Below are 27,534 nucleotides of genomic sequence, written 5' to 3' on the forward strand. Positions count from 1 at the left end.
TCCTCCGCGGCGCCATCTTCCCAGTGACATCTTCAGGAGAATGGCACTGCTCAGTGAAAGCAAAGACTCTTGTGCGCATACGCCATCTTCCTGGATATCACTGGGAAGATGGCGCTGCAGAGGAGGAAGGACCCGCTTTCCGTTGCACAAGATAAGATGTGCTGTTGTGGGAGGGTGGGGTGGGCTGATACTAAATTACTTTGTGAAGTGTACCCAAGTCTGCTTCAGCGATAGGGTTACAGTGGGAAGGCGTGGGTGGAGACACTAAAAAAAACATTTGAGACTAAGTAATTAAGGAAAATTAAAAATACCCCCACACCTGGTTACAGAAGAATAAGATTGATAACACATCCATAGTGTGCAATATTTATCTATCACTGACCTTGCCTATATTGCTTATTTCTCTGTGATTACCACTCACCTAATTCGCACTGTTGAAGTTTTCAGGTTGTAGAAAGTGCACCGCACCCTGAGTTAGGATTAATATATTGTTGGTAACTAGGGCCTTGTTGTTATAGGGGTTCTGTGTCATTTAAAGAGTTACCAAGACATGGTGGTACACTGTTAAGTTAGGATATAAGGTAGCTGAGTGTGTGGGTTTCCTTTGTCTCTAAGGAGCTAGGTGGCGGAAGGTGAGTCAAGGTGGCAAGAATAGTTTGATGAACAAATTCTGTGTGCGTCTTGTGATCTACTTCCCCTTCTTTTCTGGGTTTAAGTGCACCCTGCACCCCCCCAAGTCAGGTAAAGATGCGTACACACGGTACGACTTTCAATAACGATATGAACAATAACGATATCATTCACGTTTTTGTAGTCACCAACCTGACAACGACTAATGATGCGCGATTCCCGCATGGACGATAAAGATATCTTTCATCGTCCATGAATGCAGGCCAACTTGGATTATATCGTCAACTTTGCCTATTCAAAGATGTGGCAGGATGACTTCACTGAAATATAGCTTTCAAGTCGTTGGTGGTACAGATCGTACACAGTGTATGCACCATTAGAGCTCCTACCTGCTATGCAAGCACATATAGGTGATAACCAGCCACTCAACCCAATGAGACAGTATCTTACTTGAAGTTGATTTGTGCATGGACCACTGTTGAGGAGGGTCCATATTGACTCCTATTGTTCTCACTGACTCATTTCATCAGTTGCAGCTAGAGGGAAGTACCTGCATGGGACCCCCTGTCAAACACTTGCACCTGTGTGGAACCATTTAGGTACCATTACATTAGCAAGTTTAGTGATCACTGAGGGGGTACTAATCAGGGACGGTTCCAGGGGGGGGGGGGATCAGCAGCAGCCTCGCTCCCTAGAATAGTACACGTTGCTGTATGCTGGGCTGGGGAGGGTTCGGGGAGGCCGCTGCCTCTGAGCAGCTCTCTTATTGCCCTGCTGTGTGTCAGAAACTGATTTGTTTGTGAATCTGGACTTGGGTAGTGAACTGGACTGGGGTGAGTGAAGCTGGCTGACTTGAGCTGTGATCTACGCAAGTGCCAGAGTCTCTGGGAATAGAACAACAAGGAAAATGGATATGATGGTGTGCTTGGTGTATACTGGTTGCTAGCAGGTAGAGTGCTGATGAGCTTGTCAGTGGATTGTGACTGGATTGGAAATCAGACAGCACTGAGATGGTTAGGAGCCTGTAGAAGCTCTGGCAGCTGAAGTCCAGGCTAGTACCGGCAGTGCTGGATGCTGTAGTGACAGTCGTACTGTGGTTGAACACCGGGTGGTAACCAGCTGTGCAGTCAAGTGAGGATTCGCACAGGGTATGGTGCAGAATAAAGTGCAATGTTGCAGGTGGTTGAAGGACTGCACTACATGGGAAACACACTTGCTTTGGAAATAAGTGGTCAGGTTTGAAGCTCAGAAAAGCAAGGCTTAGTTAAGTGTTAATTTTATAATAATAAATGATGTGGGGGTCCCCCCCTAAAAGCACAACCAGCTCCGGAGTTTGCATAGCCAGTCCTGGTTGTGTAAGTACAGAGGAAAAATTGCGTAGGGCTCCCCTCTACTTAACGCAACCAGCACCAGGCTCTGAGCCGGTCCTGGTTCTGGAATCACAGGTGAAAGAATGCGTAGGGTTCCCCTGTAATTTCCACAACCAGCACCAGACTCTTTCTAGTGGGGGGGGGGGGGGTAATGTCACAGCCAGTGAAACCCTATCACCAGGTTCCCCAGCCGAAACATTACTCCTGACCGCTAGTCAGCCCAGGCCGGGGCTCCCTGAGAATTGGGGACCCCCCCAATAAAGGAGCCCCTGTCTCCAGGCCACCCCATGCCTAGGCTGATAGCCTGGGGCTATCCCCGGCACCCGTGACAGTACACGTTTAATACATACACACTCACTCACACATACTCACCTACATTACCTGGACCGGTCCTCTTCTCCCTGTAGGCATCCTTAATCTTGGGAAAATTAAAAAAAAAAAAATACCCACGCATTAGGTACTAACCACGATTGTTGATACCTCCCGAATGAAGCGCCCAGACGCGGCTTTTCCCTTTGTAGTGCCGTGTCTGAGCATTCGTTGGCTGAGAAAGGCCAGCCCCCATCTCTCTCATCCAATGAACGGCTCCCACCATTGATGTCAATGGTGGGAACCACAGAATCACCTTTAGTAACCCTGCGGCTCTCACTATTTGTGACACTGTGCCACTGCCCTTCTATAGAGGCCAGCGGTAGTGGGCATCATTACATTTATCAGTCAATGTAGAAACTACTAATGTAGACATTTGCAGCATGAAGGAAGTCTTAATAGATGAAACGCGTTGGGTCCCCTGCTCCAGTCTCTCTCCACTCTGCTGACCATATTGCAGATAAGCATTTTACTACCTTTCATCTTATGTTTTGTTAATCCCTGTGTGTACTATGTATCTCTATACATATTAAACTCTTTTGTGTAAAAGCACGTGTGATAAGGCTCATTTTCCACCTGTATGCGGACTATGGGGGCTACTATGGGATTTTAAAGTAGACACCAGGATATACAGCATTACATGCAGTTTTTCAAGTGTCTTTCTGGTACGCTTTATTGAATGAATTATATGCTCTGCCTCTAAACAAAATATTACACTATATTTGTGTTTCTATCTGGCTCTGTTTGAGTCCCTCCTATTAAAGTTTCCCTGATACCTTTGGACTGCCATACCACATAGAATCCCAGTAAAAGAACCACAGATAAGCCACAAAGTTTTATTATTTGGCACGCACATTATAATTTGAGCACATGCATTTTTTTTTTAAGTTCTACACTATTAGGCAAATGTCCTTTCCCAATTTCACTTCTAGATCATATATATAATATATATATATATATATATATATACACATATTAGATGTCCTGATGAAAATGCAATGAAGCATTGAAACGTAGACTTCACCAAACGCTGCAATATTGGTCTGTATGCCTGGAGTGCCGCACCTGCATGTGTATATATCTACAATATATATATATATATATATATAATTTTATTTTTTTTAACTCATTTTCTTTATTATAGGCATAGTTCTGCTAGCCCAGCCATTTTATAAGTATTAAACATTGAGGACACCAGTGTTGCTAACTAAGCAGCAATTTTTATTACATTTTTTTAGAACAAAGAGCTTTGGGTAATGAATTAATGTTGCTCTCTACAATTTTCAAGCTGTGGGTTTATTTATTGCATATGTCAAAAATGTGCTTATTACTAAGACCAGTTTTGATGAAACCACTTGGCTCTGGCAACCACATCGTTGGAGAAATCTTTTGACGCCGTGAACTTGTCGATATCATCATAGTTTTCCACTGCAGTTGGGCCACAGTTGTACGCTGCAATGCCACCTATGGAAGAAACATTTTATTATCATCCTTCATTAATATGTAGAAAACAGCACAAACAGAAAAACCTTATTATGTCAGAACAATCCCTGTCCCAGGTAAGCTTGCACTCTAAATTCTGACCCATAGGAACAAAAACCCCAGTGTCAGTTTATGCGGAATTTATAAAAACAAATGAATCCGTTAAGCTGTCCAAGTTTACAAATTGTAAGTATATCTCTTCCATCTGTTCATCTTTGAATTAATAATTTATTTATTTAATTAAAATAAAAGTGACAAAAGTGATGCTGATACAGTATATGCGCCCCTATGCAGACTCATACGCATCTTTGCAGTATGTCTGCCCCCTTTCTGTATGCTTAGTTTTACACCTATCATCACTTGTTTATACTTGGTGCAGATTATATGGCTGGAATCAGTCCAACTCTGCAACCCAGTTACACCCTGGCAATCACAAGTGGAGATGCGATTGAAATGTGTACAACTTTGCATTGCCTGTACTTGTGTAGGTTTGGTTCCTGAGCATGCACAGTGTGAAAACACGCAGGATACACTCTGCAAATAGATGTACGTCCAACTCAGCCTCAGACACTATGAGGCAGATTCGTTTAGCTGCAGTGTGGCACTTGCAGAGGGTGCGAGGAGAAATACACATTAACTGCTGCCACTGGGCTGCTGGTGGTTTGATAGTAGGTCTGTAATTGAATAGCTCTGGGCATTTTAACCGCAGGAAGAAGCCACATGACTCACCTCTAATTGGATCTGCCCCTATATGTGGTTAACACCGACCCCCAATATTGATTTGTAAAGCCTGGTAAAGAGCATCTGAAGACCTTCTCCCCAAAAAAATTAAATATCTAATATTTTCAACCTGAGCATCAATTAAATAAATCTAGACAACTATTTAATTACTATATTATATAAAATACAATGGGCACAATTGTCCATTTTAAATATTCTGCTGATGAATCACCTTATTATACAATACTGACCCTTCAGCTGTTGGGTGTCTGTCCAATCTGGGAACTTCCTTTTAATTGTATTAATCATGTCTACAAGAATGCCCGCTCCCTGATCTACGTGTTCTTCACTGTCCCATCCTCCAACAAGTTTGTGATAAGTCTTACAAACCTGCAAGGAGAATTAAAGAGCTTGATCATGTAACACATTTTGGGAGAATAAAAATGTATATGAAACTGATTAAGAAATATTGTAATACTGTAATTATAAAGCAACATTTTTCCCACACGTCCTGTATCCATGCTTGCCAACTCGCAAGGAGATCTACTATACTCCTGGAAGAATGGGCTAATCTCCTGCATACCACTCACTTGCCGAGTGACGTGGGAGGCCCGGGGGTTTGACAACAAGATTTGCATAGTATTTTCAGAGACACGATGACATGGTCGCAACACCACGCAGCTATGGATCTTGGACATGGATGCCACTCCGAGACTCTCCTGGAGGGGGCTTTTTAAATGTCACCCTTTATCTACAGTATAAACAGATGCAAAATATAAGTGAAATGAAAGTCTGGCCTCAGACATGAGCAGATTAGTGATGTTACCCATTTCTTAACATGACTTCATATACAAACATATCAAGAAATAGAGGCCTTTGCTCATTACCATACCATATACATTTCACTTTCTAGGGCCATAAACCAGTGGTTTAATAATCACCAGGATTACAGAGTGTGCAGCATATATAAACTCATGGGTTAGCGGGCCCTGTTTTGGTCTCTATATATATTGTCACTCCATGCACCCACATGGTATAACCGTCACCACCTTTTGGCTTTTTTTGCAGTCCCATCCTCTCCTCCTGCCTTACAAGGACTTGATGTCATGCGGTGACTCCCAAGTTCTGATATCCTGGGATTCCGATGATGCGGAGACCTCATCACCGCATGCACTCTCCCAATCTATTAGTGACTAGGAACTGTGGCATAATGTGACCAGGTGTAAAGAAATTAAAGCTGTACAGTTTGCTTGGGATGTACAGTTTGCTTGGGATGTAGTCAGCTGACCGGCGGACGGGTTGCCGTCGGCCTAAATCCCGACGGTGGAAGCCTGACACGGGACTTAAGATAGGCGTCGAAATACATATTCTTATCTTAATCCCGATGCCGGAATACAGACAATCACCAGCCCGAACGAGGTACGGTGGGGTGTTTTAGCTGTTAGCTGAGAGGGGGAGGGGTTAGATTAAGGTTAGGTTTTGGGGGGCTAGAGGTTCGGGTTAGGCACTAAGGTGGGAGGGTTAAGTTTAGGCATGGAGGGGGGAGACTTAGGTTTAGGCACTAACGGCATAGGCAAACGCAGGGAGGAGGGTTTCCAGTTACCTGGAAACCCCCTCCCCATAATACACCATGACCACAATTAATATAGTAATATAATAGAATTTTACTAGTGCTGCATTTTCTCACTATCAAAAATGAAATATATAGCACCACATGTGGATCTTTATACATGTGTCATGCAGTAATAAAAACACCTGTACCAATAACTAGGAGATCTGGAAAACATGCACTGTTAGGGGTGTACTGTTATAGACTATCAATAGGATTAATTACTGTATAATAAATAACACACTATCCACTGCATAAGGAGACCAATTTGTAAATAAATGTCCAGGGCAGTATAGGTTATTCTGCTGCTTCCCCAGACTCCCGGACTTGCTCCAATGCTTTGGAATGGTGGCCACATCTGAAATAGGAACACTCAGCTCAGGCAGGATGGCCGTACTGCCGCACTAATGGCTTATTGTGATCGCTGGTCCTGTATATGCTGGATTTATGACACTCAATACACTTTGTATGACGCATATTAAAGCTGGTTAAGTGCTAATTATGCCCTCTTCATGGACTGGCCACACTCACTCTAATATCAAGCATTTGGAAACCCCGCTCTAGAAATTCTGAGTTTGCCACTGAACGGGGAGGGTTAGTGTTAGGCTACAAGAAGAGAAGGTTAGTGTTTTGGGAGTAGGGGGGGAGGATTAGTATACTTTCCCGACCCGTCGGGATACCGCAGTCTGTATTTTGACAGGAGGCATCCTGACTGCCGGTATTACATACCCATTCCGTTTGATTATCATGGTGATATTTATTTGATCATGCTATGAGATAAATGTATTTATTGCTTTAACATTGTAATGTGGGCGCTATTCATGTAATGTAGCTATTGGTGAGAACTATTAGTTTAACATGGTGTCTGTTTAATAAATGTGGTGCTATTAATATTATTTTGAATTGATGAGGGCTATTAATATATTGTAAGGGTTTATAATGTATTAAACCTGGTGGTACACAATTTTTTGGCGGCACTGGTAGGGGAGAAGGACGTACAGTGTACGGGAAGTAATTAGTACCTATGGTATCTATGTACTAAGCCTTGGAGAGAAATACAGTGGGCTGAGATAAAGTACCATACAATCAGCTCCTAACTGTCATTCAAACACAGCCTGTAAAGTGACAGGAGCTGATTGGTCGGTACTTTGAGGGGTATTCATGAAAGCTTGAAGAGAGATAAAATTATAAAGTACCAACCAATCAGCTCCTAACTGTAACTTTACAGGCTGTTTGAAAAATGACAATTAGGAGCTGATTGGTTGGTACTTTTATCTTTCACAATTGTATCTCTCTCCAAGCTTTCATGAATTACCCCCCTTTATCTCTGTCCACTTTATCTCTCTCGAAAGCTTAGTACATAGGGCGTGATTCAGCATGGATCGCAAGTCTGCAATCGCACCCGCACGTAGCGAAAATATGCAAATGAATGTGATTGCAGCACTATATCAAGACATCTACCAGCTTATAAAGCCGCCCACTTCCCATTATATACATCCACAAGTCGGCAAAAACATCGGCAACATCGGACCCATATGCATAGTTATGGTTGAGCTTGACATGCTGCACAACCTGCAAAGCTTCCTGGATCTGAGCAAGCAGCAACAAAGATTAAGACACCTGTAGCAATAGGTTGCCAAGCAGCGAGAACAGAAAGGAGAGAGCAGTCTACCAGCTACCAATTCGGGCAGTCAGGGTTGTGGCATACATGGTAAGGAGAGAGTCCGGGGTGAGCATAGGCCCTACCAATTCTTCTGATCACATGTACGTACTGTAGTTCACCACCCCACCATAATTTTGATTGTTCATACAGATTGATTCTGCATTGGTTCACAAAATACATTATAGCATGACTGAAGATGTGCCCCACTCTCTTTGTGTCTCAATATATGTCAGTTATGAAAATGTAAAAAAAAAAATATATATATATATACAGTATATATAGTATTATATATTATTATACAGTATATAAGATAAGACAAATTGAGCAGTACCTGCATTAGACCAAATGAATCTTGTCCCCAGCCATCTATGAGAAGATCTCCACCACGAGATGACCGAGATATAATTCCAGCTATTATAGCAGGATCAATGTTCCAATGTTTTGCCACATTCTTTATAATCTCTTTGTATGGTGACATTTTTGCAGAGTCTCTTTCAGCCATCTTACAAGAAGCCTGATCTCCTGTAAAGTGACAAAACAAAGGGATAAATTAGAAATATAATTTTAGGAAAAAAAGTTGATGTGGATGAAACACAAAAGTAATAGAATGTTTTTTTATCCACAAGCTTTTTTCAAAACACTTTTTTCGTTATGGTGTATTCCACACATTGCACTATTCTCCCTATTCTTTTTAAATCTCCCAGGCTGACATCTCCCAAGCTGATGTACTGTCGTAACGTGTAAAAAAACTAACAGTTTAAAATATTACACTGGGGAGCAGTGGTGGCACTACCACCAGAGTAGCTATGCGGCCGGTGTGGAGCCTGACCGTGCTAGGTCTATTCAGCATGGTCAGAAGAGAATAGTGAGAGGCCTCCGGAGTGGATAACCTGTGACTGAGTATTACCCGCCTTACTGGGAAACTATTCTCTGTATACTTTTACAATAGTGTAACTTTACAGTACAAGCATAAGACTGTATTGTCCTGTACTATGGACTGAGATGTGTGTGAGAGCTGCTTGATATTGCACCGTTGTTTTTTTTCTAACATTGAAAGTGCACGTTAGGAATTCCTTATTCCTCTTCTTACTGGTATTACAGGCATATTAATGCCAGGAGAGGGTTGACATAGTCTCCCTATACTTTGTGTTTGTAAAGAAACTATGGGCCTGTTTCAGAGTTGGGAATAGAGTAAGATAGAGCAAATAACTGTGAACCTGGACAAACCATATTGCACTGCAAGGAGTGCAAATACATAACTTTTTCTGAGTACCAGTGATGTGTGGTCAGATGAGGCAGAACCTTTCCTGTCATACTTAGGTATACTCCAGAGTTTTGACTATAAAAATGATAAGAAAACTGTAAAGAAAACATATATATATATATCTTCTTTGTATTATTATAATAACTTTAATAGTCAAAACTCTGGAGTAAATAGTGTATGGCAAGTGAGGTACATCCCTGATCAAAACACACCAAATTTCCAGCACTATATAGTGCTTCACCTTTGAACAATGCCCACATGAACCCTCAGGTTCACATATGCATACCTCCCAACATTTACAAATGGAAAAGAGGGACAGGGCGCGTGCCTGAAAAGGGGGCGTGGCCACCGAAAACGAGGCAGAGCCTAGCAGCTTCCCCCATCTTCGTCACTTTGGGGGCTTGCCCAGGACTCTCTGAGATGCTGGGCAGCCCCCAGGCTCTCCGTACAGAAGAGAACAGATGTCGTGCACATGCACGCATGCATAGGGGTTAATGCTTTAGGAGCTTAATTAAGTTGATAGGGGTTAATGCTTTATGAGCTTAATTAAGATGTAGTTTTTTATGAGACTGCATGGAGGTAATTAGGGGATTAATGTACATACATTGATTATTTGATAATGTTGGTGCTAATTAAAAATGGGGATTTTGTGGGTAATTGTTATATAGGTTCATTATATTGATGCTCAATGCATTATTTGGCACTCACTGGTGCTCAATGCATTATTTGGCACTCACTGGTGCTCAATGCATTATATGGAGGTTGCTAACATTTTCTGTATTATAGGGAGATCACTGATTTTCATTGTATTACAGTATATGGCGGTCACTGATACTCTCTGTACTATATGGCAGTCGATAATTCTCTATGCATAATATATGGCACCACTGATGTTCTATGCATTATATGAGGTCGCTAATGCTCTCTGTATTATATGGCTACCACTTTGATGCTCTCTGTACTATATGGCGGTCACTGATGCTCTCTATAGACCTGATTCTAAGTTGTATGCACTGCCATTATCGGACGCAGTGGAGTGATGTTTTTATACTGCTCATGCATCTTAGTTACACCATCCTTGCATCCTGATTGTTAGTGCACAGTCGCAGTACTGATTCAGATACACAGTGTCTAAAATGTATTGGGTTATCCTGGGCATTGACAAGGGTGTGGCTAATCAGACGCATGAAGATTCTGCATCTTGTGGACATGTTACGGGAGCATTGCAGGTATGTTGGAGAAAGTATGTATCAACCAAAAGGGGAAAGGGAAAAGAAGAAGGGAAAAGCAACTTTTCCTGGTCTGGTGCACTGATAGGTTTAAATATAGATTGATCTAATTACCTCAGAAAAATAACTAAAATATAACTTTTATTAAGCATTTATTAAAAATATATAATAGTGTGATCAGATAAAGGGCGAAATATAACATAAGTAAAATATAGTAAAGAAAAGTAGGATATATTGAAAATAAGTGGTTTAAAACACCTCCTGCACATGCCGGATTATACGTGTCCTATTGTAAAGAATTACTATCGTAAATTCTATATCTTATCATACACTACATATATCTATCATAATAGTGATAGAAATACACTGGTCTGTGGTATGATATGATATCTATATAAGTATGTGTGCACAATCCCCACTAGATATCCTAAACAGTACTGCCCATTTATATATCTGAGGTAATTAGATCAATATCTGAGGTAATTAGATCAATCTATATTTAAACCTATCAGTGCACCAGACCAGGAAAAGTTGCTTTTCCCTTCTTCTTTTCCCTTTCCCCTTTTCGTTGATACATATATAGTTCCAACAACTATGTCTGGGAGCACCTCCAGAAATTAGAAGTGTATTTCTCAACTATTTGGAGTTGTATAGGTTCAATAGTAATAATATACATATATTAAACGTGTACATTATCCTCAGATTTAAGATTGCTACTACTTAATCAGTGCGGGACCACCTTAGATTCTAAGAAATGTTGGAGAAAGTGTTTACGTACAAAGATGCTTCATTATTCACATTGGAGTCCATACTCAGATGGAGACTCTGCACCTAATATAAGGCTGGTGCAAGTTTCAATGATGTGACAGATGGTGGCATCTAAATATGCACCAGGTGGTATTTGAACATCTAAAGATGGTGAAAGTGGTCATCTCAATCCTTGCACATTTGGACGCTTGGCTGTGCTTTGTATTGGCATTAGCATAACATCGCAGATGATACAGCGGCAAAAGACAGGGGCGCAGCTCAGAAAAAGCCTTTATATTATATGGCAGTCGCTGTAATGTTCTCTGCATTATATGGCAGTCACTGTAATGTTCTCTGTATTATATTGTGCTCACTGCAATACTCTAAGTAGTGTATGGTGGTTACTGTGATATTCTCTGTATTAAATGGCTGTCATATACTGTAGGTAAAGGGTGTCTACTATCTGTTGGAGGGTGCTGAACTGAATCTTTGCCCTGGGACGTCTCTATTTTATAAGTTTGTTTAATCAGAAATAGCCATTACGGGGGCGTGACTTGCTGAGCCAAGATGGCGGACGCACTTTCCCAGTGCTCCGCATCTACCTGATTTGCCGGGCAGTGTAGCAGCGTTTACAGAGCCCTTTATACTCCTTGGAATCTCCGTTCAGCTGTTCCTCCCAGCGCCGGCTCCGCCCGCAGCCTTAGACCGGAGCTCCATACTCCCCCTACATATAGCCGGCACCATCTTGCTGGCTGCTGCCAGAGGCTCTCCTTCACCTCCCGCTTGCCAGTTCTCTGTGCCTCTGCCACCGGGCCCTGCAGCGCTGTGTCCTGGCACATACCATAGGGTGGCTTTCCAGGGAGGGGCTGTATATTTCCACCAGCCCTGCTGTCCATAGCCAGGTCTGCTTCTCCCAGGATATACTGCTCCTATCTCCTTACTGCTGTAGACACTGAACATCCCTCTGTCTCACCCTGCTGTCCCTGGTCCTGAGTCTCCCAAGTACCTTATATTCTACTCAGTGTGTCTCTGAACTATGCTCCTCACGCCTACTGTACTCCCCTGAGATTTGTTTTTTTTTACACTAAACTATATTCTCATGCAAGAGTGAACTTTTCTATGTCAGTGACACGCAGCTTCTCTAATAGCCTATTTCTTTAACATTACTGCTCAACTATTTTTGTGATACTGCTGCCACCTGCTGCTGATTCTCGATATTTGTATGGAAATTTTTCATAACATATTGAGAATATCTATCAGTGCCATACACCTGGACTGCCCTCTATTATGATTTATGGGGAAGGGATGCGCTAATCCGCAGTGGCCTGGCTTAGGTTATAGCCGCTTGGCTTAGTGAGGGCACTACAAATCCTCACTGAATGTATACATAGAAGTGATAAAAAGGGGAGATACCCAGCGCGTATATAAGCCTTAAATGATAAATGGGCTGGTCGTGACCTATATAGGTAGTTAATATATTTAAACAACGAACTGCTACAGGGTAAATGCCCAGTTGGATATATGTACTGATAAGGTCAATATAATATAATACAGTGCAGTTGGACCTGTGGTACAGTGAATGTTACTAAGGCATGCACAGTGTGTGTTAAATCAATATACTGAGAGTGGTAGGATTCTGATAAATACTCATAAAATGTATTAGAACTGTATTATAAAAGCAATGGTAAAAGATCAATACAGCTGTAACCAATGTGCATGTGTTACTTAAAGGAGACTAATACCGGTATACAACATAGAAACAACATTTAACATGACATTCAGATTAGTAAAAAGCACAGTGTGTGTGGTGTGCAGAGCGATACGCTGGAAAGCGCTTTACTTACTCCGCATATGTGATAGATGATGAGTCTGTAGAAGTCCTGAATGGACTAAGCTTAGTGTGACTAGTGTCACTCTGCCAATCTTCTGCACCGCATAAGGCATTCCTATACCGTGCATGTAGTAGAGGGACTGCACCCGAAAGACCAAGGTAACTGCAACTAGCTAAAAGACTATAAAGCACGGACATTCTGACCACACCAAATTGGAGCCTTACTCAGCACCTTTACGGCACTGACCACACTACTACATGCACGGTATGCCTTATGCGGTGCAGAAGATTGGCATAGAGTGACATCAGTCACACTAAGCTTAGTCTGTTCAGGACTTCTACAGACTCATCATCTCCATTGGGTAAGAGTCCTGGGCCTGACGGCTTCACTATTGCTTATTACAAAATGTTTAGAGACAAACTGGCCCCGCCCTTATTGCAGTCCTTGAAGCAAATATCTGACACACATTCCTGGTTCCGACACACATTCTTGAAGCACTTGTTACGGTCATCCCAAAAGACGGCAAAGATCCTACACAATGTTCTAGTTTATCTTTGTTAAATGTCAATGTAAAATTGATGGCAAAGATGATTACTTTTCACCTAAAATTTCTTCTGCCTAATATTATCCACCAGGACCAAGTGGGATTTGTCCGGGGCCATGAAGCAAGAGACAATACCACCAAGGTGATCAATCTCATTCATCATGCTAACAACTCCTCTACCCCCATGATCCTTTTGGCCACAGATGCAGAGAAAGCAATTGATCGGGTGGACTGGCAGTTTATGTCCAGGGTACTGCACCGAATGGGTCTAGGTCCTAACTGTCTTACTAAAATTCTGTCCCTATACCATCATCCAAACGCCATAACTGGCGCTCTATGCAGACGACCTTCTAGCTTTTTTTACCAACTCTTCTGTGTCTCTTTCTCCCTAGGCTTTATGCTGAATTTCATAGATTTTCTTTGTTAACCAATTTTAGAAACAATTATGCCAAATCAATTGCTTTAAATATAAACACCCCTCACTCCACAGTCATAGGACTCCACCAAGCATTTCCTTTTGTATGGCACCCCTTCCATATTAAATATCTGGGTGTACAAGATAATTCATATTTCATTAAATTCAATTTTGACCTGATTCTGAGGACCATCAGACTGTATCTTTAACGCTGGCTTCCTCTACGAGTCTCCTGGTTAGGGCGCATTAACATCATTAAGATGAATATCCTACCGAGGATCCTCTATCTTCTATAAACCCTATCCATACATATTCCCATCTCTTTTTTTTTTAAATTTCTTCATTAAGTAGTCCAAGTTTTTATATGGGGTAACAGGTGTCCTAGCATTAAACATAGTACCCTCTTCAGACGTAAACAACAAGGTGGTTTGCAACTCCCTAATTTCATGCATTATTATCACGCTGGTCTTCTCTGTTGTATAGTTGAATGGACGAGAGATACAGATTTTAAACAATGGGTCTGTATTGAAAATATTTTTTTATCTATCCCTATTAATCTAGCTCCTTGGATACAGACTCCGCCATGCTTGATACATCCGACAAATTCTCCTACGCTATCATGTTGGCTAAAACACAGGACTCTCCGACACATGTCCTCTTCACCTTCACCTCTCACTTCCCTCTTCTACAATTCTGAATTTACACCAGGTCTCCATTCACATTAATTTCCATATTGGCATTTATCTCACACGCTTTGCGTTTTGTCAACTGGTGGAGAATGACACTGTTGACCCTTTCCCCATCCTTCTGGAAAGATGGACTCTGGCGAATGGCGAGATATGACGATACCTACAAGTGAAACATTTTATACAAACATATCTTAGGAAGTTTTCACTCTCTAGAGCTCTCACTCCCTTTGAAGCTTTATGCACCTCTTCTGTAGCACCTCGTCACATTCTTTCCGATGTATATAAATTGTTAGCTGAAATTCATTATAGTTCTTTTCCCAATATTACCACAGTTTGGCAGAGGGAAACGGGTCTCACTATTTCTGATAGGCAATGGGAATTTTTTTTCTTTATACTCAAGTATCTTCTCACGGTATATCCGTGATTGAGATGCATCTTAAATTTCTCACCAGATGGTATAGGTGTCCAAGTGTTTTGTGTTCCAGAGTCTTCCCAACACCTGTTGGCGCTGTGGAGATACACCAGGGTTCCCCTTTGATATTTGGTGGACTTGTCCTACGCTCTGGGAGTTCTGGAATATGATTATTCAGATCACTAGGGTGGGTGGGCTGACCCTGGTTCCTGGTTTCTTAATTTTATAGACTTACCTATCTCTAGATATAAGAAATCCCTATTTAAACATTTTGTCAATGCAGCAAAAGCAATCATTCCGATTTATTGGAGGGCCCCTCACCCCTCTCCGATATCAGCTTGGTTTCATAGAATAGATATGTACATGGAAGATCTCTCTCTTTCCAATCGGGATAGACAACAGGAGTTTTCCACCACGTGGTTTGCCTGGCTCAAATATAAGGAATCTACTGAATATCGGTATCATTTGTCCAGGTAGACCGGGCAGATAGGGTATACTACCTTTTTCTTTTATTTGGGTAGTATATTTTGTGCCTAATAGTTTCTATAAATAGGCTATACGATCCAACATCTTTACTATTCCCCCTTGACCCTTTTTACCTTGATGTGTTTTCCTACATCCCTTCTTTCCCTTTCCCCTTCTTGATTTTTTATTTTTATTTCTTTGTTATTTTCAATAAATGTATTCACAATGTGTTTGATTTTATATTGTTTTTTTACATAATTATTATTTGATTGTTTTTGTGATTGTTAATAAACATTGAATATACAAAAAAATAAATAGCCATAATGCATAATGTGAGTAATGGCAAATACATTGATGTAATTCATTCTTGTTAAGTGGCCTATTCATTATTAAGGACTAATTGTCCCCTGATAATTAAGTATACAACTTGCCGTAAGTTGCAGTAATAGATACTAAAGTACCAAACTAATTCAGTATTGCTCAGGTTACAGGACAGCTGCTCCAAAAAGCAGCTGTCCTGCGAACCCAATCACCTACAATTTCACTGCTAAATACTAGCAGTGAAATTTAACACAAGCTCAAGTCCAGCTCGTGCTTAATGAGGTCCCTATTGGAGCTTCACTGAGCATGAACAATATCCACACATGCTCACAAGAGTTCTGTCCCAGGAGCATGGGCTACATTTTATATTCCAGTGAATGCTTTCAGATGATATTTCAGCCAACAAAATAAATAAGCACTTAGCATAAGCAATATTCATGGCTGCTTACAAATGCCCTCTCAAATTGCAGTCTGGCACCTTACACATGGAGCGTTGTGCCCCATAAATTCTGATGGCAGCCCTGTACACAGCCACCTATTCCAGTAGCAGGTTGTAGCAGCACACCTTCAGTACCTTTGCCGGTGATACACGGATCTCCCCGCTGCTGATACTTGCTGCATATACACAAGTACTACTCTTTGTATACCTTCAGTCGTAAATCTACACTGCCGGCTCCAGGCTTGTGCACTGCTGTTCTGGGGGTGGGCTGCAGTGCTTTTTCTGTCCCAGAGCATCAAAAAGTCTAGTTATGGCACTGCTCAAAGCATAGAACTGGATCCTGCCCTGATCTTGGAGCAGAACAGGAATCTGGAAGACTGAAGTGCCATTGCCAGACCATATTTTGCAATAGGGCTAGGATTCTGTCCCTGGAGAATGGGTGCATTTTGTATTCTACTAAATGTTTTAAGAGGATATTCAACCCACAAAAAAAATAATTAGTCACAAGACCCTGCCTTCCCCCCAACAGGTAGGACTGTGGCCCCCATGTCCCTGGAATTCACCCCCACCTTGCACCGCTGAATTTCTGGTTGTTTTTTGTTATGTCATTACTTCAAGAACAGATGTTTTTTATTCATTCATAACGAGAACAATTTCCATTTGTTGTTTATATGTTTATATATGTTTTATATGTTTGTTTCACCAGGAATACCATTTATATTTCATAGTCTAGTCATATATCGGGAGAGTTAGAGGAGGATGTAGCTCTAGCTAATTTTCAATATTTGATCTATCAGATGGCTGACGGCCGACAGTATGAGAGGTGTAGGGACAGGAAGTATGCCCTCTCTATTGCCCCAACTCTGCTCAACGTGGTCACCTTTTTATTACTATCTTTTATTCATAAGGTGCCAAAAGCGCCCGCAGCACCGTACAGTGCAGTTTCATCAAACTATGAAATAACATAATGAACAAACAGCCAGATCATATGTGGTCTTACCGTGTTCTCTTAAATTATTGTTTTTGGTAGTGGTCTCTGAGGCCCCAGTACAATCCACCTTCATGATGTCACAGTGTAGATAAACTAAAAAGAAAAGTAATTCTGTTAAATTAGCAGCACAACATTTTATAACAAACCACAGAAAACATAAAATGACCCACACTACAACATTTTATCTTTGTGCATTGTCACCTCTCTCCCTAACATACTGGGAATAGCTGATGCTTCAGGTAGTGATTTAAGGGGAAGATGTTCTAACCTTGGAGATAAAGTACCAACCAATCAGCTCCTGTCATTTTTCAAACACAGCCTGTAAAAGGACAGTTAGGAGCTGATTGATTGGTACTTTATCTCTCTCCAAGGCTTAGTACATCTACCCCAATGTCCTTATAATACTTGCCATTACAATTGACAGCCTATGAGGTAAAAGTTATGATTCCGCTCTGGACTGAAAATTAATGATAGCTATGATAACTGACCAACAATAGTGTAATATTATTCTAGTATGGATAAATAACTAACTAAGGAGCCAAGCATCAGTATGGGCATGGTACTCTTTCTTTGTTAAGATATGGTATAATAAAATATACATTTTATTAGTGAAACTCAACTGACAAACTATGACACATGTGTTTCATCACTAAAGTCATGCTGGAATGTTCCTGTATACAGTACATCCCATGGGCCTTAATGAAAGGATATCCTGGGATTTGTTTTTACTGATTGACATTCTCGGTTTGAGTTTTTCTTAACATATTGCTTTCTCAGCACACATTTTTCATTTTTTACATAATTTTTTTTGTAGTTAGGTGTAAAAAATATTATTTTTTCCACCTTCAGATGTATGTTCCATTACCATATATATTTATCCTTAATATATTTTGCAGTAGCCTTGGTCATGTTCTAATACAGTATGGGGGTCATTCAGACCCACTCGCGAGCGGCAGTACGCTCGCAAGTGGGTCGATGTTCCCCACTGCGCATGCGCACGATGGAGGGAGCTCCGTCAAGCGCATACGCGAGACCCGGCGAGCGACGGGCGTCCCATCGCTCCGGGTCTCGCACCAAAGGGGGCGTGCTGTCGATGTTGATTGACAGCACGCCCCCTTTGGTGGGCGTGCTGGGGGCGTGCCTGCCAGAGGGAGGCGTTCCCATGGGAACGCCTACCGTCTGAAGCCGGCCCCACTGACATCACTAGTGATGTCAGTGGGAGTGATTTTGGCTCTGATAGAGCCAAAATCACTCCAGGGCTTGTGGCTGGGAAACCCGACCGCAGGGTTTCCCTCGCAAGTCCGATGGTCGCGATGGTCAAGACCATCGCGACCATCTTTTTGGACACTCGTATATGCTGTGGGTGGTGACCCACAGCTATACGAGCGTCCAGGAGGACGCTCCATTTTAATGGAGGAGGGCACTGATTCAGAGCGAGCGCTCTGGTCAGAGCGTCCGGCTCTGAATCAGGCCCTATGTCCCTGGTAACATAACATTTCTGTGGATCTGGTAGCAGTTGCTGTCAGACAGCACATATATGTATATATTTATATGCCTCAGCCTACCACTTTTATTAGAAGTTTTACTTATGCCTCTTTTCTTTCTGTACTGCCTTGCCATTTACACTATGACACTGCTCCTTTCAGACTGCCGGAGCGTGTTGAGGCACCTCAAGTTGCTAATCACTGCGCCAGGTATACTAGATAATCAATTCAGTATAAAAAAATCTGAATAAAAATAAAAGTCTACTCTCCATTAGGAAAACACTGAGGCTTAAAAGTAATAAATTAATATATTTTTAATGATGCATAGTTAGTAAATACATTACAGAAATACAATTATTAAAATACTATAGGTTATTGCTAGCAGTATCCCTGCTTGTATTACTTGCTAGATACACATGTAACAATTTATCTAAAAGTTCTACAATGTTGCAATAGCTCAAATCAATAACGGATATTAAGATCAGATATATAAAACGAGGACAACACTTGTACTGCTTGCAATCATCACAAATGTTGGAGGTTTAGATAAAAGCACTTGAACTACTAATCGAAGAAGTACAATAGCTGTTGTTGGCGTCCCAGCAGAGATGGCACTTGGCTGATGTCCTTGAAAGCGTGTCAGCAGGGACAGTGGGGTAATACAGTTTCCTCTGCAGTAGAAAGCTGGCAAAGTTGTAAAGTCCGGCAGCGAGTCCGTACGCAGATAGGTGCCTGGAGCCAGTGTGACCGTGTTCATTCGGATCAATAGAAGTCTTGACAAAGTCTCCGTGGACAAGGAGACTAAACATTATCACTATGCCTCACAGCTTACGTCTATGCTGCATACCCGCTTGAACATGTGCGAATATCTATCAGTAATAAAGAAATAAAAATGGGATGTATGAAATGATCCCCATATGTATTAAAAAGGTCTACTATATCTGCTGCGGACCTACAGCACAGTAGAGTCCATAAAATTCTATGAGGCTGCGATGTGCCCGTATGCAGTAAGCTGCGTAAAGCACACCAATCCAGAGGTGGCATTACCTAAAGAAGCCTACGGGCTTCTTTTCAAAAGAAGTCCCCGTTCCCCAGAAGTCAATTCTTCACCAGGACAGCTCTATACCGGGACAATATGTCCATGTGGTTAAGTATTACTGTGTTATAAAATGCCGTTGTGCATAAAATAGGGTCAGGATGTATCACTGTAGTGATGTGTCAAATAAGGTATAATGTAAAAGATAAATAATAATAAGTGAAAATTGAGATGGGATATGAAAGAATTTTTATAAAAGACAATAATTCTATCAAGAGTGCTATGGTAAGTGAGCAAATACATAGAAACTAAGCACTCCATAAAGGTGTTAGTGGTCATGAGAGTTGAGGAAATAAAATTGTACTATGAAGAGATTTATTTATAAAATAGATGGATTATGTTATATAAATACCATATAAAAGGTGATGGATGGATATAGGATCTGTTGAAGACTAGAAAGCGATACTGCGCAGTCTCCATTATGCTCATTCAAGGAGGCATCAAGTTCTTTACCAAGATGGCCACAGTTTGGTCTTCTGCGCATGCGTGGTGTCATTTTGTCAGTGTGTTAGCATGCTACAGTGGAACACTGTTCCATATATCTCAGTGAGACCCTACAATATGCTGTAATCCACACACTATGCACCACTTGTATCCTACCAAACTACAGTCTCTGGCTAGTGATCTGTATGCTCCACTCAAGCTCTGCTCTATTCTGAGTACCTGATACATGCATAACTGTGAGTACGGCTGTACATTCATGTTACTGCTAAATAAACCAACCCACTGGTTAAGTACTGGGCTGTTTTGAATTAGGAGATCCGCTGGTGTGTAATACAACTCTGCTATTTCACTGCAAACAGTACATGCACATTTAAACAGGATCATGGTATATTTTGAAAGAAGTATGTTGATACCGATGCAAAGGAATAGATGTATGTGATAGGGCACAGCCTCCTATCATAGCTAATGCTCCTAGCATAAAGGTCCACTTCTTCTATATTTGTAAGAGCACCTTTGTGATGTCTCTCCCTAGGATCCCAAGGCTGACCTTTTCTAGTCTGAATACTTTCATTGCCTTACAAGTATCCTTGTGGCCAAAATGGAAATGGTGAGCCACGGTTGTTAATGTTTAATTTTGTTAAGATCTGAAGTAGCATCTGGCATATCCTACATGTTCCAGGATACTTAGTTTTAATGTCCTGGTTGCCATGCTGGGTTCTTCATGCTGCTACTGCAGGTGAAGCAATATACCACCCTTGTCATGTTACATTTAAGTTCTTAACCTTTATTACTGGCTGTATTTGCCAATGACCCTCTCTGCTTTGTTCATGTATAGGCAAGCTGTACAAGACCCACAGCAATAGGACCTGTAAGGGTTGAAACTTTGGAAAAGTGACTGTGCACCATATGATCACAAAGATTGCTGGGTGTTTTTGGATTGAATTTTGAAGTTCTTTCCACTCTCTGCAGAAATTTCCAACAAATCTTATTTTATTAGATTTGTCTGATCTGCGTTCCTGGTAAAGAATAGAGACTCCCTTTTCACATGAAATGATTTCCTTTTCTAAGGGACATAGGGCTGCAGCCCATTTCCTCTGATAATTTGGAGCAGTCCACACAATTGGATTTGTAGTTATCGTCAAAGCAATTTCTCCTAAGTCTCAGAAAATTTCCTTTAAGAATTTTTTCAATGGTTGGTGGAAAATGTGGAGGTAGTTTAATGTAAGAGGCTGTTGGTTGCTATCTCTTTCCTGTATAGATCTGTTGCTAATATGCCTTCTTTGGTTCTTGGATCAAGGAAGTATATGGATTCTTGACTAATGAAATGGGTACACTTCAGATTCAGATTATTGAGATTGTTACTCAATAAAAGCCAGGAGTGTTTCCTTATCTCCATCCCACATGACAATTATATCATCTATATATCTTTGTGAATCTGTCATTCTTCTCATGGATGACTACCTCCTACCTCCCACCACCACCATGCTGCCCCATTACAGTTCCCTCCATCATTTGGTAGAAGTAATCATGTAACATGAAGTACAGTAATTGTGCTTTAATAAAACGTTAAGCAAATTTATTAACAAATTATGGAAAACGTTGTTACCTTCTATGTCTAAGAAGGTAACAATGGCTTATATTTCTTTGGCATGGTCTATACATATGTAAATCAATTCTACATCAAGTGTGACCTAAAGATGATTTTACTCCAATTGGATGTCATGTACTTTCTGCATGAAGTCCAATGTGACTTGTAAGTAAGAAGGTAACACAAAGACATAATGATGTAAGTGGAAATCAGGGAAGTTGCTGACACATAAGGATTTCAATGCTTAAAACTATCAGTCTACCAGAAGGCACAGATGCATTTTAGTGCACTTTTGGTAATAAGCAAAGGGTAGGTATTTGAAGTTTTTTAATTGCCAAACAGTCATTCTCCTGTTTCATGATTATCTCATCTTTCAGAGCTCTGTCTAAAATCTTGATATATAGAAGGCTGAAATTATCTGCTGGATTGAAGAGTATCTTCTTATAGCATTGTTCTCCTGCAGGGCTTCCTTGGTCTACATGTCTATTGGCCATATTACATTGTTACCTCCTTTATCAGATGGGTTGATTAGGAAGTCTATCCAATCCTTGATTTCTTTGAAAGCCATTTTTCCTTCAGGTTCAGATTGTCTCGCCGAGGGATTCTGGTCTTGGTTTTAAGGTGTTTAGCATCAAAGTCTTTGTACATCATGTCCATACATATTTTGACCTCTGGACAGGTGTTTTCTTGCAGAAACAATTTAGATGTTTTTTTTTTGCATAGAGATCTTTTATGTGGGTTAGGTAGAGAGATCCTATAGGCATTTTACTCTTGTAGCTTATGTTAAGTTCTTTACAGTCCTTAAAAGAGTGAAGGTACTTAATATAAAGGTGACTTTTATCCATAGGTTTTTTTTTCCAAAACACTTTTTTTTATTATAGTGTATTCCACACATTGAAATAGTTTCCCTTTTCTGAAATCTCCCTGGCTTATATCTCCCAGGCTGAATGTACTGTAGTACCATTTCAAAAATAAATAAACAGTTTACAATATTAAATTGGGAAGCAGTGGTGGCACTACCGCTGGAGCAGCCCATGTGGCTGCTGTGGGGCCCGATTATGCTGGTCCATCCAGCATGGTCAGAAGAGAAAAATAGTGGCCTTCAAAGTGGATAGCCTGTGATTGAGTGTAATGCCCCTGTCTGGGAACATTTTCTCTGTCTGCTCATAGTATAGGGAGTCTAATTATTATTTAAGTTATAGCAGTGAAGACATAATAATGTATGGCCCTGTAATGAGATGTGTGCGTGACCTGATTAGTATTGCAAAAGAACTATTGGATTTTCCAACTTTGAAACTGCATTTATGGAATTCCGTAAACCTCTTCTTATTGCTATTACAGACATATGGGAGCCAGGAGAAAGTGGACCAAATATCCCTATACAATTAGCACACTCTCCAATTGCAGTAACAAATAAGAAAAACAAAACATAAGCAACCCCCATTATAAATGTAATGTAATATATTATATGTTAAACACCGATGTCTGGAATTCATCCACAAAAAAATGAGCAGCGTTACTATCGTCACTATTTGGGATTTTCTAAATACCATTGTTTAATCCCATTGTTGTGAAGGTGGGAGATAGGAAGCCAGGGGATGAGCTGGCCAGAGTTGCTTCCTCAGGGTACTTCTCTAATTTTTAAGAGTAATTATTCAGAAATATACATTATGCATTTTTGTAGTGAGTATGTAATTCATGTAACTAAGGGGTCTATTCATTATGTTAATTATTGATGTCTGTGCAGACCCCGATAATTAACATTTCTACTCACAGCAAGCGCCGGAGCAATTCATTAGCTGTCTCCCCAAACGCTTTCACTGCTCCTTTTGGAGCAGAAAAAACGTGTGCCTTGAGTTCACGGAGGCACAGAAAAGCCCCAGCGTCCAGTGGAAGGAGCCGGACAGTGGTGGGGGGATCCAAAAGGATCCCTCTTTGCAACCCAGGCCTCCTTCCCATAGGGAAGGAGCGGGGTGAGCGCTGTGTGTGGGAGCAAATGCCATTTGAAGATGACATATGCTGCCATGGGATGTGGTTATTAGCGGCCGCCGGTCTCTATCCCGACGTTGGAATCCCGACAAGGGAATTAAGATAGGCGTCGAAATACCGATACCTATCTTAATCACGACGTTGGAATCCAGGAGGAAGCGTGCTCGAACGAAGGTAAACCGAGGTGCCCTTAGTGTTAGCTGCGGGGGGGGGGAGGATTAGGTAAATTAGCGGGGTTAGCGTTAAGTTTTTTTGGGGGAGGTTATAAAAATTATATTTTTCACCTTTTGTAGAAATTAAGTGGTAATGAATAAACCCCTAAGTGAGATCTAGCTCAGTTTCCTCTACTTTCCTCTTCACCTTCCTTGTCTGGTAAGAGATTGCTGCCATAGCTAGGTTGTTGCAGAATGACACTTTAGAGTCACTGGAAGTACTAGAACTAATGTAATCATGCCACACAGTTTGGTAGGAAGTATTGTACTTTAGTACAGAGCAGGTGATGCCATGGAAGTGGCAACCTATCACCACTGGATACAATAGCTACGCGGCTCAAAGGGGGTGGGGCTTAGCCGTACCAGGTCACCCACCTACTCTTCCGGGGTTTGCGGGGGAAAAATCGTGAGCCGTCCGCAGTTCCTGGGAGAGTAGGCAAGTATGATTTGAACCCGCAAAATACATTTTAGTCACCTGGGCCTCCCCTCTCCCCAACAGGCAGAACTGTGGCTCCTATGTTCCTGTATTATGAATAATTCACCCTCCTCCAAAAGCTTTACCAGACCCTTTCCTTGTGTCGCTGGCAAAAAAGGATTGGGAGTGATAAGGTTGAGCTACGTATAAGATTGCTGCAGTGGCCGACAGTATGAGAGGTGTAGGGACAGAAGTATGCCCTCTCTATTGCCCCAACTCTGCTCAACGTGGTCATCTTTTTATTACTATCTTTTATTCATAAGGTGCCACAAAGCGTCTGCAGCACCGTACAGTGCAGTTTCAACAAACTATGAAATGACATTATGAACAAACAGCCAGATCAAATATGTGGTCTTACCGTGTTCTCTTAAATTATTGTTTTTGGTAGTGGTCTCTGAGGCCACAGTACAATCCACCTTCATGATGTCACAGTGTAGATAAGCTAAATGAAAAGTAATTTCTGTTAAATTAGCAGCATACAGCTTGATAAAAAGCCATAGATTGAAAACTTATTTTTGAATTCTGTTGCATTCAAATAATTATAAAATATATGAATTCTGATTGTCAACAAAAAACATATTGAACATCTAGTTAAATAAAGTTACCTGCTTGACTATTTCTCTCCAGATTGCCCATAACACCTGGATTTTCCTCTAGGAGACATTGATAGACCTTGTCCTTTGAAGAGTCATCCCAGCCATGGATGTGACTGAAGAGTTCTCTCATCTGCTCTTGGCTTGTGGCTTTGCTCCACACGCAGTGATACTGTTCATTCGTCAGAAGCTTCATCTGGATTAGTTTATCCAACACTGGATTCACCATAGTGATATTTGATACAAGAAAGGTTCTGTGGCGATCTAGCTTGTGCTCTGCAGATGGGAGTCGTATCAGAGACTTTATTATTTGAAGTAGTTAGGATATGTCAACAAGTTACATAGCACTGCCCAAGCATAACATACTAGCAACAAACCTACATGAGAGGATGAAGAGGGGTATCCTTGTTATAGTATACGATGCTAAGGGAGATGTCTACTGGAATAGTGTCGGCAGGTTAAACTGTGAAGAATGGAAAGTGTGAGGATGATTGTGGACTAAGAGGAAGCTTACCCTGACAATATTTTCAGTACCCATTTAACCACCTAGAAAGTAAGCTGGTTCAGTGGGTATATACCAGATATTCCAGGAGTTTTAAGATGTAAAAAATCTTTGAAATGGGTCACAGGATCAAGACAAGTTACACTTTGTTTAGAATACCGGTGATTAGAGCAGGTCCGTATCTAGGGTAGTGCGGACGGTGCCATCGCACAGGCACCACAAGTCAGGGGGCACTGTTTGGGCCTGTCAAATGTCTGTTTATTATCATTCTCACTTGTAGTTTCCTCTTATTTCATCCCCAGCATCTCCTGGCCTCTCCATGAGGCCATTCCCCTTTTTTGGGTGCATTATGTCCCTTTCAAAAATGAGGGGAGCCGTCAATGCTCTTTCTGGCACAGGGCACCAAAAAGTCTAGCTACGGCTCTGGATTAGAGCATGTTTCAGGAAAAATGCCAGTGGCAAGAGACAGGCTAAATATAATAGGTAAAAGCAGTTTGCACATAAATAAATCATTTAGTAAAAAGCAATAAAAAACACTTAACTTAAGATACGTAGCTGTAGTTAGTAAATCAGCGTGCTCCATCTGTGGACGCGGTCTGCCATCACCGCTATTACCGGATTTCCTCAGTACACAATGTGACTATTCTACCCGGGCTACAGGTAAAATTTCTACCACTATCAACTGTCCATCATGTGCACGTCTCATTGAAACGCTGCTATTCAACTTGTGCACGGATATTTACCCATTCAAAGCTGGAGTTTGTTTCCCAATAAGGAACATTTTAATACTGCCCCTTTGTCAGTGATTTATATCCCTGACGTTTTAATAATAATATAGGCTGCATTGTCCGCATACTATTAATGCTTTCCTAACTACAGCTACGTATCTTAAGTTGTTAAGTGTTTTTTATTATTTAATGCTTTTTATTAAATTATTTATTTATGTGCAAACTGCTTTTAGTGAATTTCATTTCAACTTTTGGATTCTGCAGTTGCTACCTTTTGCTGTGCTCTGTATTATATTAGTGAGAGTGACTCCCTCACACAGCTGCATTTGAATCCAAAAGATAACTTTAACTCTTCAGCACCTGGGCTTTCTGTTTGCTAAATATAATAGGTATTGTTAATAGGAATATTAAAATCTCCAAGGGCCATATCCAATTAGATGCAATTAGCTGCATTTGTGTGAAAAATTTTCAACGGTGGTAACTTTTCACACAAAATGCGTATCGTGCAATCCTACTGCTGCTGTTTTACATAGATGAAAAGCGCCAAAAAGTTTTCACCATCTCAGAGCAGGTGAAAAGCTGTGAAAATCCTTATTTTTGGCTAAAAATAATTTTAAGTAGCTTAATTTGGCCAATAATGACATGTCAGTTTTGGGGTAAAAAAAAGTGTTGGGGGGAGGTCATCGCAGCTGCAAACCCTTAAGTGTGACCGGCTCTGAAAAGGTCAAAATAAAAGACATTGTATAGTGGAGGGCGGGGCTACAATTACGCAATTGCCTCGCCACACCTCAGACTCTCCTACCTCCACCAGGCCCTGTACACCGCTGTCCAAATACCCATACCTCCCAACATGACCCATTCCAGCAGGGACAAAATGCTCTGTTCCTGGATCCTGGACTTCCCTCTTAATTTATGATTGCCATCACCTGTGAAACACCTTTCTTATCCTCCTGCTGGAGGAGGAGTAGGCAGCCAAAAGGTCGGAAAATATGATAAGACCCATAGAGCCAAATGTCGGGCAGCACAGACGGTGTAATGGTTAGAGTTACTGTCTCACAGCAATAAGGTCATGGGTTCAATTCCCACTATGGGAGTGTGGGAGGAAACTCCACACAGGAGTTTGTATATTCTCCCTGTGCTTGCGTGGGTTTTCTCCGGGTTCTCCGGTTTCCTCCCACACTCCAAAAATATTCTGGTAGGTTAATTGGCTCTCCACAAAATTAACCCTAGTG

General features: G+C 41.2%; 1 protein-coding gene across 1 annotated transcript in view; it reads right to left on the reverse strand.

The window, feature by feature from the left end:
- Positions 1 to 27,534, reverse strand: part of LOC148542395 (uncharacterized) — a 129,926-nt gene that overhangs the window by 63,778 nt on the left and 38,614 nt on the right. Inside the window, exons 3-8 of the mRNA XM_088468964.1 lie at positions 25,085 to 25,348; positions 24,838 to 24,921; positions 17,201 to 17,284; positions 8,175 to 8,365; positions 4,823 to 4,961; positions 3,701 to 3,833 (exon numbers count right to left, since the gene is read on the reverse strand). Of these exons, the coding sequence (XP_088325090.1) occupies positions 3,701 to 3,833; positions 4,823 to 4,961; positions 8,175 to 8,365; positions 17,201 to 17,284; positions 24,838 to 24,921; positions 25,085 to 25,348 (895 nt within the window). The remainder of the gene's footprint in view (positions 1 to 3,700; positions 3,834 to 4,822; positions 4,962 to 8,174; positions 8,366 to 17,200; positions 17,285 to 24,837; positions 24,922 to 25,084; positions 25,349 to 27,534) is intronic.

The sequence above is a fragment of the Taudactylus pleione genome, unplaced genomic scaffold, assembly GCF_031769625.1.
Source record: "Taudactylus pleione unplaced genomic scaffold, aTauple2 ptg000012l, whole genome shotgun sequence".
Lineage (NCBI taxonomy): Eukaryota > Metazoa > Chordata > Amphibia > Anura > Myobatrachidae > Taudactylus > Taudactylus pleione.